This window comes from Centroberyx affinis, unplaced genomic scaffold (genome assembly GCF_046629955.1).
Source record: "Centroberyx affinis isolate AG114_WGS23_722 - 3 ecotype Tasmania unplaced genomic scaffold, CSIRO-AGI_Caff_v1 ptg001219l_1, whole genome shotgun sequence".
NCBI classification, from domain to species: Eukaryota; Metazoa; Chordata; class Actinopteri; order Beryciformes; family Berycidae; genus Centroberyx; species Centroberyx affinis.
Genome location: NW_027279735.1, coordinates 82,171 through 97,881, shown reverse-complemented (window position 1 = coordinate 97,881; position 15,711 = coordinate 82,171). Strand labels below are relative to the sequence as shown.

At 45.8% G+C, this 15,711-nt stretch overlaps 1 protein-coding gene across 1 annotated transcript in view; it reads right to left on the bottom strand.

Annotated features, from left to right (window-relative positions):
* robo1 (roundabout, axon guidance receptor, homolog 1 (Drosophila)) overlaps positions 1-15,711 on the bottom strand; it is a 136,696-nt gene that overhangs the window by 45,752 nt on the left and 75,233 nt on the right. The window contains exon 3 of the mRNA XM_071524662.1: positions 1,090-1,247. Within this exon, the coding sequence (XP_071380763.1) occupies positions 1,090-1,247 (158 nt within the window). The remainder of the gene's footprint in view (positions 1-1,089; positions 1,248-15,711) is intronic.

The following is a 15,711-nucleotide window of genomic DNA, read 5'->3' as shown; positions in this document are numbered from 1 at the left end:
AAATCACTGTTTTGACTTGGCCGGTAATGAAAATGTATTGAGCACAACCAGCCCAGGCAGGATTTCAGTGCTAAAGGCATAGAAGGTGGAACAACATCTTTATTCGTAGGTTGTATTTATTGTCTTGGGGAGATCTGATGTTCCATAACTGTACTGTAAAGTTGGCCGTGGTGAGCACTTGAGGGCCAAACTATCTGACTACTTAACAACTGTCCAATGTGCAGCCAGAACCCTAAAACCCCACGAGTCAGATTATAAGAATGAGATCCAGACCCACTGCTAACTACTTCCTCCTCACTGCCTGCTTGTGTTAGCAGTGTGCTGACTCAGGGCCTCTCCCTCCCCAAAGCACACATCCAATCAGAGTAATCAGACACAACAACTAAAAGTCTCTTCCTGCGCGATGAGAATTACTATGTATAGAGAGTTATGTTTGGGTGAAACGGAGAGAGAGGGAGGATTATTCAGGCCAGACCTTTGGTGAGCAAGCACGCAGCGTTGTTTGATTCTGCAGCGCTCAGTGTGCAACTGTCTTCATTAAAGCTGACTAATTGGTGGTTGGTGTGCTTCTAAATCAGATAGAGAGTTGTTTGTATTCTGCAGGCGCTGCTGCTGCCGCTGCTGCTGCTCCTGCTGCTGAGAACAACTTTCTCCACTTTGATTCCAGTCAGCTCATTTGCTCATCCCAATCTGTGCGTCTCCTGGTTGATTTCATCAGCAAGCCATCTCCAATCAATGCACTGCTGCTGACTAATGAAGCAAGACTGGTTCTATACTTCGCTCATTAAAGGTTGCAGCCACCCAAATGGGCTGCTTTGGGTTTGGTAATTGCTATATATGAATAATGAGCCAAAAGAATCAATCTTTCAACAAACACTGAAGTGGTGGTAATGACTTGACCTGGCTCACTGGGTCATTCTATCTAATACATTTAAACACATCATCCTTATACACAAGGCAGTTTTCAGGCATTGATAGATCTGGTTAACGTTGCAGTGACAGTAGTATATTATATATATATGTAAAGCATTGTTACAGAGAAAAGAAGAAAATAAAGAGTGAATGGTCAGTATTTCGACATCTACTTACAGTGATTCTCTCATCTCGGTCGTCAATATTGGTACCATCTTTTTTCCATGATATGCTCGGCTCAGGATGGCCACGTGGGGGCTGACACTCCAGGACCGCCGGCTCTCCTGCCGCCACTATCACATCTGCAGGGTTCTGTCTGAAGTCGTCACGGAGAACTGCAGGGGCAGAGAAAGATTAAGAAAAGGTTAACAAAATGTCAAAATGTCCATGCTGCTTAGGAAAAGTACAGCAAAGGAACAGTTGAGGAAGCAGATAATTGCGTTGGTAAAAAAGGCACAACACTTAAATCTGTTCATAAACCTGTAGGCAGCTAGTTAAATGGCAGTCAAGCTGTTTTGACATGCATGTAATTACAGTAGTTATAGACAGATGACAAAACGTTTTGGACACAAATTGCTATTAATTTACTAAATGTAGCCTGCTATTGGACACTATAAAAATCCCATCAAAACGTGGATTTGCTCACAGCATACACACAGCGACTAAATCAACAACAATGTGATGAACATGTCTCTGCAGATAGTTAGGAGTGTGTTGGACACACACTACATTGAACGGCCTGCTTTCTTCCATTTGGCCATACTGTCAATAAGCTTTATACCGGTGGTGATAAACACATATCAACATCTCCAATAGCATTGACCTTTCTTTTTGTAAACTGTGACTGTCACCGTCAGACACACATAGACCCACATACAAACACACACACACACACACACACACACACACACCTCAATACACACTGATCATCACCTCCCCATCATCACCTCTTCATCTCCCCCAGAGACACCAGGTTTACATCTCCTGCGCTCACACACCCCTGATATCTTGACATAGATGGATATCTGCATTAGATCCAATCTACCAGTGCTGCCTTGCTGAAGACTATGGTTGGATATGATTCCTATTTGCATTGATTTTCCCTGCTGGAAGTGCTGTAATGTCATGGAAAAAAAAAAAAGATGACACCCAGCGATGGATTTTCACATTATTATGTGGACACAGGAGGTCCATAGCCTCCCATCCACGTCTAAAAGGTATAAAGCTTGATGCTGAGTAAATGTGAGGGCTTAAGGAGAATAATTGAGCTTTTCAGATTTTCATGTGGGCTGAGTGCAAAATGATAAAACCAGCCTCACCTGAAATCGCAAATGAACCCCACTTGAATAATTAATCTTTTTTGCTTACAGTATATCACATCAATATCATTACAAACTAGTAGTAGCAACAAAGCAAAGCAATGTATATCTATGTTGTGAGGGTCGGAGATGCAACGCGCTGCCTCCATATCTCTGGTGTTAAAGATAAACTGAAGAGATTTATGAGAGGGGAGAAAGTAATGAAAAAGCAACAACCTCCCTTTTAGAGACAGTGTGCCAGTAATCATTTTCCCAGCTCCATTTCCCCTGCATATACAAATAATAAAAAAAAAACATGAAAATGTGTGCGTGGGCATTGTGAGAAAGTCATAAGTATGCATGCCTAAAGAAGTCTATCATGTATGCGAGTGAGTGTGCGTTATTTTGTCTTTGTTGGAAGGATGAACAGAGCCTTCGTAGTCTATCGTCTCACGCCCCTCAACTTGCTCCAAGTCACCTCCGCCACAGATCAAAGTCAGGCTCACCCCAGGAGCCCTCACCTACTGACAGCCAACAAATTCCTGCCTAAACCCTTTAAGCACTTAATTGGCCATTGCCAAGCCCAGATACTACTCTCTGCTTCTTGTAACGCCGAGTGGGAACCCACTCCCACAGTAGGAAATCGGTTTTAGAAGAAGATGGGAGGTAATGGTTTCCCCAGTGCTTTGCTGCTAAATCACCCCCACACCTCCCTGTGTAGAGCTGAAAAACTACATGAACTCACTTCTGATGCATGGATATCTTGTTGTTTAACTAAAAAAACAAACCAACCCCCCCCCCCCCCCCCCCCTCCCAAAAAACAACAACAAAGAAATTCACTAAATGTTTTGTACCTCATATGGTGTCACTGAAGAGGAGAGCGGCAGACATGCATTCACATTCACAGACATGTATTCACCGTACTGTGTACAGATGAATAATCATTACGTGTGTGACACCCTACTCTTGCTTCACTCACTCTCATCCAACTCAAACTCAACAATACAGCTGTGTGTTGAGTGAGCTCATTTGCCGCGGTCAAGAGCAGATATGGTCATCCAGGAATGCGAACGTAAACAGTAAACATCCGATTCATTAGAGTGCCAGCTCCATCTGTGGAAACACTGTCTCCATTTGTATCAGCAAGGTCAGCCTGTTCTGAAGGGGCTATTGTAAGAGTCAGCCTTGAAAATCAAGGTGTTCTCATCTGCGACAGCCAACGATTCAGCCTTGGGGAGCTTTTATAATGTTGGACTGTGTATTTGTGTGTTCAAATGCCTCATTCTTGTTTTTTGAAATGAGTGTACACATATCAGCAGATGGTGAGTGAGCCACATCCTGTCGGTCTATGTTGGTCTATGTGTACTGAAGAAATTAAAAGGAAAGTGTGTGTGTTTGTGTGAATGCATGTTTGTTTCTCTCTCTCTTCATCTTATCCTGCTCTGCTGGTGGCGGGAGCCAGAGATGCTCGGGTGAGCGAGCTCAGTAAGTTTGACTGTGACGTTAAGTGCACCTCATCTGTTCTCAGTGGGTCTCTGCCTCCCCTGCTGGCCGCCACTGTACACTCGCTACAAGCTAACATTCAGACGCATCCGTCTCTCTGGAAAAATAAAAGAGGGATGTGCGGGGAGGGAAATTGGAAAAAGGGATGCTGTATTGACTAGTGGGAAGCCCAGGGGAGAGCTGGCATCATCCAGTGTTTACACCAACAGCACAGTGACCTCCACCCCTCCTCGTTCCCCCCACCTCGCTGCCCTCTCTCCTCCTTCCAGCCAACACCTCTTTGTTATAAACACAGCTGAGTGCAGCACAGCAGACAGCCCCGAACATCTGCGCAGTGGAAAACAAAATCCTCTGGGATGGAGGGAGAGTGGGCGAGAGAGAGAGAGAGAGAGCGAGAGAGAGAGAGAGAGCCGGACAGTCTGTCCGACAGTTAGACAGATATACAGTAGATCTGGATGAGGTACAAAGCCCCCAACTCTTCTGCCAGAAGCCCTATCAGATCCAGAGCCATGGCAGAACCGGTTGCCTCTGGCCCCCCTGGTTTCAGTAAGGGATCCACCTCCACATGCCTCCTTCCTCTATACATATGAGGCCCTGTTTGTCTGCCTGCCTGGCTGTTTCTGTTCTGGGACATAGAATTGGGTAGAAAATGGGAAAGAGGCTCTCACGCTGTGTGCTGTCCCGAGTGTATGTGCGTATGTGTGTGTGTGTGTGTGTCTGTGTCTGTTTTTGGGATAATGAGCCTACTCTACCATTCTGTCTCTCTCTAGTGAGCCTGCAGCTGTCCCCTAGCAGATAATATTTCCTGCGCTATTAACAGGGAGGCCAAGCTCAGTGTGTGTGTGTGTGTGTGTGTGTGTGGGTGGTGTGTGTGTACTGAGAGATTCTCGGTTTGTGGCTTAATATGTGGAAATGGGCCAAAGTCACAGGTCCCAGCATGAAGACGCCTCTTTGTCCGAGTTGGATTTGCTCAAATATGCTGATGATGGGATGAAACAGTGTGAGTATCCGGACCTGGACGTACATCATTGACTATATGCAATCTCAAGGTAAAGCGATACACACTGCAATGTATTTTCTCTGTTTGGTTTTCAATGGGCTACGACTGAGACATATCCTATCTCATCTGGCTGGCATGCCTCACTGCCAGACAAACAGCTGACTGTGCATAAAACAACCATATCTATCACTGCAGAGCTTCTGTCTGCAGTGGCAAACATCTGTAAGGCCCTGCCAAGCCCAGTGTAACCACACTCTACTGTACTGTATGATAAATCACTGTCCAGGTCCACAGTAGCAAGCTGGAGCTGTGCTGAGGCTAACACAATTAGCTGCCATCATCTCTTACATTCGCACACTCCCTTTAAAGGTCAGCTGAGATGGCTGCTCTCAGCTCTCCAAACTCTCAGGTTCATCACCCCCACAAGCCATCCCCCATACACACACACACACACACACACACACACACTCTTTTCCCGGGGAAATTGAAAACAGATGCTGAAATGTCAAATTAAAATGAGATTCCTGTGCTGCGCCTCCAACATTAATGAAAATGAAGACTTAATGCCACACACAAGTCTGGGTGGGAAGATCAAATGAGCTTTGTTCGGAGGAAATTAAACAGAGTACAGCAAGCTTCCCCCTAAATCTTTGAGAGTATACAAAAACAGGCCCACTGGGGACTTAAAGATTTATCTGAAGGCACCCAAAGACAATCCTGGAGAGACACAGAGCACAGCATGGGTCTAGCCTTTGGCTTAGGGTTTTTCCTCGAAACAGAGTGGACATGGCTAGCCACAGGGAGAAAAAGGAATACAAATTGAATGATGAGAGGAGAGGAAAGGAAAAGAGAATGAGCAAGAGAGGAAGGAGAAGGGGAGGAGCAAGGGAAAAGAGGAAATTTGTTCCATATACTGGAAGTGAATCTGTTCTCCCTTCTTCTCTCTGTCCCTCCCTTCTTTTCTGAGGTTAGTTGTGCTTTGAATAAACTGAAGGAATCTGCTTGATTTGTGCCACAGGGCGGCACAATGTGAGGCTATCACTGGCCAAACATGGCCATATAACATGGTCATATATTACCTGAGGATACAAGGTGGGGATGAATGGGCAGTACAGCAAACACTGAGAAAATATGAAATGGCTAATCAGCCCCACATGTTCATGGCCTAGACTACAGTAGAATTTCTGTTTCTCTTTCACTCTTATTCAGTCTCTTTCACAAGCTCACTCTCTTCCTGAGTTACCGCCAAGGTCTCTGTCACATGCAGTAACAAGACAAGCTGATGTCTGAGCAACGGCAAAATAGAAACACACAAATATGTAAAACAGATCAAAGAGTGGGTGGAGGCAGCCATGTTTGAGTGCTATTTCAGCTGTCAATCATTCATTCCACATCTGACCTCCTGATGGAGGGAAAAAAAAGACATGTCCCACATTCACAGGAGCTGCAGCACATAAATATCTGCCAGAACCCATTTTGTGTGGTCAAATGCCAGATTTACATGTAGTAAAATGGGGTTTATAATAGTTGAACTCTACCCTACAACCCATTTCTGCTTACTGTAAAACACAATACTTTATTCCTCTATAAGTGTTGTTTATGCCATAAGCAAAAAGCCGGCTTGTTCACAGTGCAGCTGTGCTGTGTGGTGAGCCCTTCCATATTGATGCTCTTCACCTTGCCTCCAGCTCTGTCCTGTGGGACAAACACCTCTCATTCTCTCCCTCTATATATCTCCCACTTTGTCTCTAAATTTCTCTCTACCCCCTCAGCATTTGACCCCCTTCTCTTACTTCTCTCTCAGCTCACACACTCTCAACAGCTTACATCAAAGAGAGGCCCGTAGCGATGGTGTGTTAACCCTTGCCACGCCATTGCAAAGGCTGTTGGGGGTGGATAATTTGCCAGAGGCGTGCGTACAGTGTGTGCGAGGTGTTTGTACTGCATAAATCTGTAGCTTCGCTGGTGGGTGTGAAAATATAACAGGATTCATACTGTACTCTGGAGATCTAACCCCTCCTTTCTTCCTCCTCCTTCTCGTTCCCTTGTTCCCCCGCTGACCCCACCACCAGGGAGATGAGATTGGACACGGCAGCCTCCCCTCTCTCTTTCTCAGTCTGGCTCTCGTTCCTCGGCTCTGAGCTCATGCCCTCTCGCCCACCCTGCAGACACTCTATCCTGCAGCACGCAAGTCTCAGTGAGCATGCCCACGGAGCTGTCTGTGAGGGGTCGAGGGTCCTAGGGTTATAGTTATAAACATTACAGTATGGTTCAGCTATGTACGCGTAGACAAACACACAGGCGATCAGTATAAAGCAGTAAATCTCAACATTTTTCATATCAAGGACCCTCATTTTGCACACATTAGAGCCACGGACCCCCATTTGATGAGATTTTGGCTCTCAGACCCAAATCTGAGAATATTTTTATTGTTAGATATGATTTTGTCCAGAATTCCATGACTATCTTTTTTCTAGTTAGAGAGATACCAGTGAAACTATGATCAAAACAGTCATTATTCTACATTTTCTAACTGTGTTAACTTCTTGTAAATTAAATAATGGTGAAGTTTAATAATTCACCAATTTGCCTGGGGACCCCCTGGAACGCCCTCAAGGACCCCTGGTGGTCCCCGGACCCCACGTTGAGAACCACTGGTATAAAGGCAACTGTGATTAATGGACGCCACAGATAAAACCATCAGGCATTTTCCAATCCTAAATGTTTTATTTCCTTGGTGTTGGGTTTATGGAGTTCAGATGTTTTTTCCAATGCAGTATTGATGAACCCTTTTCAAAATAATAGTATTTCTCAAGACAACCGTGACATTCAATATGAGGTCACATCTGCAGAGTCACATTGGTTAAAAACGCTTGACAGCCTAAGTGTCTGGTTGACCGCAAGACGCCTTGTGGACACCCGTAAATATGTCAACAAGGGCAGACACACTATTACCCAACTGGCCTTTAGGGTTTGCACCTGCACACTCTGAATGCCATGAGGTCATCCATTAGACTGAGATGTGATGTCATGTCACAGAACACAGACAGGATGCCCCTTATTAACTCCTATAAACATTCAGAGCCAGGACAATAAACTGTGCGACTCCATTTGTAAATAAACAAAGCGTGGGCAAATACGGGACCCTCAAAAGGTTCCCATCAATATTTTCCCTGCGGTTTACTAATTTGCTACGATATAATACTGGACTGTATGGAGAAACATACTGAGATTCAAAATCACTCGAAGACGTCTCGACATTCAGAGATGTCGAGACGAGACTGTGACACTGTGTTTTGATCAGCGTCCAGAGAATGAGCAGCACATGTGCTACTAGCTCCAGAGATCTACAGATACAAATGTAAACCATGCCATGTAGGGAGAGGAGCGAGGCTGGCCCTGCTGGTGTGTGTGTAGTTGGAAGACGGGGTAAGGCGAGGAGGGAGGAGGGGGGGGGGGGTAAAGGCATTTGTACTCTGCTGTGCGAGGTGATTACAGTCTATACCTGGCACCGGCAGTCGGGGCAGATGGCTTCGTGGACCTTTCAGTGGCACAGCAGAGGGCATGTCAGCACTCGCCATGCCACAGTGAGGCTGGAGGAAGCCGAGTGCAGAGGGTTCAATCTCAGCTTCATTCTTTGTGTTATACACTCCAACAAACACATGCAGGCCTCATGTGCATGAGAATCCCAAAAGCAATTATGTCCGTTCGTGGATATACACTAACATGTGTGCGCACACAGGCACACAGGCACACATACGCATGCGCACACACACACACACAAGCACCACATAAAGGAAACCCTGCCCCACAGCCTCACAGACAGAGAGGCCATTGAGTGCCTGTGTTTGTTTAAATGGTCATAAGTCTTCTCGTCAGGCTCGTAGAGAGAGATGGCGTTTGGCGAACACGGCGAGAGGCACAGAGGGCAGCGGGGAGGCAGGTTTATGTGAGTGAGTGAGTGAGTGAGTGACTTGGCACCTCATAGTTCAATAAACAGTGCCTATTTGATTGGAGTGCTGGGTGAGCAGGAGTTGGACTAAAATAAAGAGTGTTTCAAGTGCTGGAGCTACGCGGGCAGGAATGTCAGCAAAAAACCTCACTGAAGAACTACTCTCCCCCTCCCTCCAAAAACAGAAAAAAAAAAATACAATCCCCATAAAGTCCTGATAGGAACACCCGCTGCCACAATGCAAACTGTGTAACAAACATCTGCACGACATTATCACGTTTAAATTTTATGATTGAAAAACACAGAGAGGAACAATTTATAGTCTTGTCCGCTCCTGAGAAGTCAGCTCATACTCTCTATCTGCATATGAAAGTGATTTCCAGGGCTGTTTTGATTCTGGAGGAGAGCATGTTACCTGTTGTGGAAACACTGCGTCAAGGATCATGGTTACTAAATGCACTCAGACAAGTATAGCCTTCTCATTAGGGACTGGCCAAGCTAAATCAAATATTCCGTTTACCCAGCATAGAGCTGAAGCCAGTGGAATTCCTTCTGTTTCCATTCTCAAACAGCGCCTTGGGGAGTTTCACACTGCCGTAAAATAATAATGAGGGAGATGAAGATAGGGAGAGGCAGGTAAATAAATGTATTTTTACAAGCGGAGGATTGCTTTCATTTGCACCACCCTCACAGCAAATGACTTGATGACAGAGCAATAGTCAACACTGAAGCGCACTGTCATGGCATCTCTCAGTAGATACAGAAGCATGTCAGTGATATGTCCTCATTCGGCCTGGGCTCTCGGTAAACAGATGTCAGTGTGGTACGAGTCGACTGACTGAGACAGTGGAGCTTGTTCGCAGTGTTTCAAGGCTTGTCTATAGGTGGAGCTCTACAGCTCACTGCCTGCAGAGGAGGAGGAATCAAGAACCCCAGTAACCCTGCTCTCCCCACTCACTGTACAGCCTCAAGCCTGAAGCCCTCTTCATAGAGATACAAAAGAGCAGATGTAACACTATAGCGCACACAAAACATGCACATATGCATGTATGCTCTCTCTTTCACACATACACACACACACACACACACACACACACACACACACACACACACACACACGGTACCCAGAGGCAATGGAGCTCTGTTCACAACATATCTGCCCCCTGTGAAGTGGGGCAAGGGAATTTACTGCTTTATGCACACACAAGCAACACACACAATATACACACTGTGCATTGTGGTAGTGGCATCAAGGAAAATCTTAAAGGCTAGAGAAGAATAAATCCATGCCAGCTACATTGAATACTGCACATCTCCAGGTTCTAAACACCATTCTTTATTAATGGAAAAATGAAAAGTGCTCCATTGTTATACCTTGCCACAATGTGAATGTATCAGAGTGTGCGTGCACAAATGTGTGCATGCTGGTTTTCACCTTCTCTGTCTTGGCATGCCCTATGTCTGTTATTGTACTGGCTCTATGATTGTCACACTTCAGTGGAAGTGTATCCACTATTCAGTGCAAGTGTTTCCTAATTAGTGTATCTCTGTCTCCTCTTTCGTTCTCTCTTGCTTTGTCTCTTTTCTTCCATCTTTCTCTCATCTCTCTCTGTGTAACTGTATTATGCTACACTAGTCTGTATGGGTCTTCCCAGTGTAATAGGATTTTCCACAACTGAAAACTGGTGAGCATATGCAAATCACACAATTGTAACCATAGCATGCTCATTAGAGTAAATCCCTTTACTTCCGGAAAATCAGGCATAAACATGCAAACATCCATAGAATATCTTAATCCACTTCTGCCAAATGACACTTATCAAATTCCCGCTACGTGTTTTTATGCAACTCAGTTCATATTGTGCCAGTGATGTTTGCTGACAATGTCTCTCTGTGAGTTGCTCTCCCCTGTCTGTGTGGCCCCACCAGCTAGCTCTCTCCCAGCATCTGCAATGAGGGCCTTATTAAAACAATCTTCCCAATTAACATTCCTGGCCCCTGGAGCCCCACCGGCCCTCCCCCTGGACCTCTTCTACTGCTCCTCCAGACCCCGTCACCCCTCCTCATCCCTACGACCACAAAGCAGCTGTGTAGGACCCAGTCCAGCCACGGGACCCTTGAATGTGATTGGACTGGGAGGGGGATGTGAGGCACCTTTATCCTCTTTTTCCTCCTGGGAGAAACCAAAAGCAGTGTATGTGTGTGTGGTTGTCTGTCTGTACACGTTTGTGTGTGTCTGCATGTTTCTTCATGAGTATACTGCGTGTGAGAGAGAAAGAGCAAGGGAGAGAGAGAGAGAGAGGGCAACTACAGACTCTAGAGGGGTAGATAAGTGAGTTAGTGCACCAGTCAGCATGCTTTATGGACTGTATAGTCATCACAAAGGCTCCTAATATGATGTGACATGCAATGATATAGGCTCGCTCACTCAGGGTGGATACCTCATGATCCTGAGCAGGAAGAATACTGTAAGAGGAGCCTGTCAGCCGGCTAACTCACACCACAGAGAAATTACATCCATAAACACAGCGTGTGTTCCTGTAGAGCGGCATTTGACCCCGCGCTTACCCTCATCCCGCTTTTCTGGAATACAAACATCTGCTCCAGATCTTTTCACTTCTCTATTAGCCCGAGATCTCGGGATCAGATTAGAGTACCTTCCCCAGTCTCTCACTCATCTTCCAAAAACACAGATATATTACCGACAACAGCGGAGACTGATATAGTGTTATTCTATAGTGGTGCTGTGCAAACAGGACCAGGGCAGAGGGAATGAGATCCTGGTGTGGAACTAGAGAGGAGGCCATCTACAGTGTCTGAGGTTCTGGCTGTGTTTCATGTCAGAGATAATGGATATCACAAACATGATCCAGCTCCTGCCCACGCCTCGGCTCAGCTGGACCTCCCAGTGGTTAACATGACAGCTTCCACCGCTCACCAGCATCCCATTATATGGCATATACTGTATGGTAGTGTGTTTCTGTTGAGTACTCAGCTGCAGGCAGGTGTGTTTGACTACTTGTATTTAGTACTCCTTGCTGCCTGTGCTGCCAGTCTATTTGGGCTTTGGCATTAAAGCATACTTAATGAGATCCGGTGGACATGAGGTTCGCAAATGTTCTCTCTATAGCATATGTCAAACAATGTAATTCAAAGCAGACGAGTTGGAAGTCTCCCTTTCATCTTAATTTGGCGCAATGGAAATCTTAGCCTAATACACTTAGTTTCCAATGAAAGTCTAATTTGATAGAGGTTTAAGAAGGCTGGAAAACAGTAGGAGTGAGCGATTGTTGTGGAGAACGCTGTCTCTTGGTTGGGAGAGGACCATAAACTAGGATTACATCAGCGGCTGTTGCGGAGGTGACTGGGGAAGAGTAACATGATAGGGGCTGTGTGGAGGGAAACAGGCGGCCAGAGAGGAAAATGGGGAAGGAAAAAACACAAGGGGATCCAATGCAATGTTACAGCAGATCCTTCAGCCTTTCGTCATGGCCACTTTCATTTCCACCATGCTGATCCCTCTCCAATCACTTTACCAGGCACCGGGGAGACAAGGAGAGAGGGAAGGAAGGAGAAAGAGGGAGGAAGAGGTTGAGGAGGTTAAGTAAAACTGTGGAAGAGGGGGGGGGCGAGGTCTTCCAGAGATATAGGGCACAGGAATGTTAAAGAGGGTGAGACAAAGCAAATAAGGGTCCTGGGATCCAAACATGTGCTGCAGCTCCAGAGGGGCACATCTTTCTCTGATCAGTCGGCGTCCCCATCTCAATGGCTTCCACATGGACCCTAAACTCTCCCAGATGGACCCAGAGAAGATGAAAAGATGTCCATATCCCTATCTAAGAGGGGATCTGTTACAGTGGGAAGAGATACAGAAGGGAACGGAGTGAGGGAACACTGTCAGAGATGGAGAGAGAGAGAGAGAGAGAGAGAGAGAGAAAGAGGGAGTTGAAATTTCATCTTTAGCTTAGCCCTACCACATGGGTATGTACTCCTGCATTATCAATGCCAAAACACTTTGGTGCTATAGATTTACACTACAGTTGTCAAGTTGTCCAACATACAATATCAAGCATGGCCGATGCCAAGGAGAAAGTTTTGTAAGTGTGCCAAAAATTACCCTGATCCCTGTGAAATTGACACTGTGTAAGGTTTCAAGACTGATGTTAAGCCCTGGATTTTCCATCTTTACGTTTTCATTAGATGGGGCACAGACAAAAGAAAACCGGGAAAAGTGCCTTCATAGTTTTTCTCCTTTGTTTTATGGGCTTCTTTGCTACTGTTAACATGGCTGAAACATCCTGGCGAACTGATTTATGATCCGTCTCCCTAGGGCACACAGCCCAACCCCACAGCGGGGGAAATTTAAGGCTACTACACCAACACACTCACAGAGGACTCCAAAATATCCACTAGATTTATAGAAGTGGGAGAGAAATCGTTCCCTCTCGTCCCTCCTCTGAGGTACTGTGTGTCTCAGAGGCACACTCCCTGAATACAGGCTGGGATTGGCCTGAAGGAGAGAGAGGAGTGTCAGCGTGCATTCTGTCTAAACATATATTGTAGCGGCAATTTTGGTTTCTTTAATGCACCTCTGCTTCAGTGTTTACTCTGCCTGTCCACTCAAAATCTGTCTACTCCATCTCTTTATCCTGCTGTGGAGTTGGCAACCGTTTCACCAAGCTCATCTTTCAGAAACCGCAGGAGGAAACGTCCCCCACAATGTTTATTCGTCCAGTCCTCAAGTCAAGACATGTTTGTCTAATGAAAGTCAGCTTAGCCATAGAATTGTCCATTAAAATGACGTATTATTACATTAGTATTACAGTGTTATTATGTCATTATATTGTGACAAGTACAGGTTGGTAATTCCGAATTTGCAAGCGGTATTGGCAATAGTGATGGTGATGATGGTGATGGTCATGATGATGAGATGTAAAAGTTATTTTTTTAAAACAAGCAAAAAAATATTCAGAAATGATTAAAAGATGACGGACAAATGCTGGTTTCATCGGGTGACATATTAAAAGAAAATATTAAATATTATTCTCAAATGTTTTCCCTCTCATCCCCACCAATCTCCTCTCTGTAATACATTTTGTGATGTGTCTCTTCAAAAATTAATACATGAACACCTAATCACAGAGAATAAGCTTCCCATGGCAGTTAAATCCTCTCAAATAGGAAAGAACCCTGGCATGGATGGTATGAAATCTGTCAAATGTATTATGAACTTATTAAACATTTGATGTATGTTTCAATTTTCTGTTAATAAGCAAAACTTATCCCCCTGTTCTATTTTCTTTTCTTCCTTTCTCTGTTGCCTAATCTGCCTGCATGTATGACTGTTGTTTTTCTTTGAACAAAAATGGATTTTAAAGATACAGATGTATCAGATAGCCTGTAATACTGTGCGACATTTAATGCCAAAGGGCGTCTTCCCATGCAAAGCCATAAACCGCTTAATGCATATTCATATTTCTTGACATTATCATGCAAGGCTGTGCAATGGACAAGCTTTAAAACCCGACCCTTGGGCCTCATCTCTCAGTCTGTTCCTAACAACTTCTCCACTGCGTTTTGCTGAGCAGGTGTCTACAGGGACAAGCACCGGAAGCCGGGACCTCTGGATCACCCCTTCATAAAGAATCAAACTCAACGTGGATGCCATTCCCAACATCCAAAGGCATGTGGTCAGCCCAAAGCCCCTGTGCATCGTAGAAGGATTACTCTGGAAGGAAAAGAGGAGCCCATCTGGAACAGAGGAGGGGCGAGGAGCGAGGGGGAGAGGAAATTTAAGAAAAAGAACAGGCTGGATGATTTGGAGGGTAAGGGAAAGCAGGGCAGAATGAAGGGGTGGGTTGGGGGAGGGGGGGGGTGGGGGGGTGGGGGGGACGGGATGGGGGTGGGGGCGGGGGCAGATGTTCGAGTCTTCCTGCCAAACGGGGATGCAGGGATGCATGAGAGATCTGGACTGGTAGAGAGCCGAGTTGAGTGTGCTGTACTAATCAGGCCATGAAAAAGGCAAGACAGGATAAAATAGGAGCTCATTTGAAGGACAGTTGGCAGTTTGGAGTACTTCAGAGAAAAAAACCCTTGTCATCATTCAATTAGAAATGAAATATGATCTCATGAACTCCAGTAAGATGACACATATAAACCTGTAGAGAACTGTTGCTGCTGCTGGATGCTTGGCAGAGATAGTAGTGTGGGTAGTTGTGCATCCAGCTTCCACACACACAGGTTTGAGGCGGTGAAGGGCTCTGTGTGTGTTTGAGGTCAGTAGTTGTGTGTACACACACAGCGGTGTGTTAAGAGCTGCCGGCTTGTGTGGTCAGTGGTACAGCTCATTAGCACCTGCTGACCCCACCGGCTCGCCACACTCACTGGGCAGGGGCGTAAAACAAGCAAGCGCTAAACCAAACACCAAACACACTCCTCTGCCAGCAAACAAACTGTCCCCTGGCACAGAGAGAGAGAGAGGGAAAGAGAGAGAGAGAGAGAGAGAGAGAGAGGGAGAGAGAGAAAGAGAGAGAGTGAGAGAGAGAGAGAGAGAGAGAGAGAGAGAGAGAGAGAGAGAGAGAGAGAGGATGAGATTAACCAACAGAGGAAGCAGCCCCCACCACCGCCGCTCCGGTCTCTCCCTCAGTATCTCTTCAACCAACTGAACATCCCCAGCAGAAAGAGGTCAGGACTCAGTGAACAGATAAACTCTCCCTCTCTGCTTCCCAGCCCTCCTGAGATAAGGCATGCCTAACGTTCCTCACAGGGGAAGACAGTTTGCTGCCACGTACGGCCTCCGCTCTCCGGGCCAATCATCCCGTGTTTAGTTTCTGCCAGACCCAAATATGACAACAAAGGCACGATAAGAGAGCGTGGAGCTAAAAAGCTACATTGTGCTCAACAAAGGGGGAAAACAAATCAGGGCAAGGATGTGATAGGGCTTGTTGCCCTCTGGAGACGGGCCGATGGGGGTGTTCAGTTTGTTGTGGAGAAGAGCAAAATAAAACAGAGCAGTTCACATGTTATGCGGGTGAGACCTGCCTGGG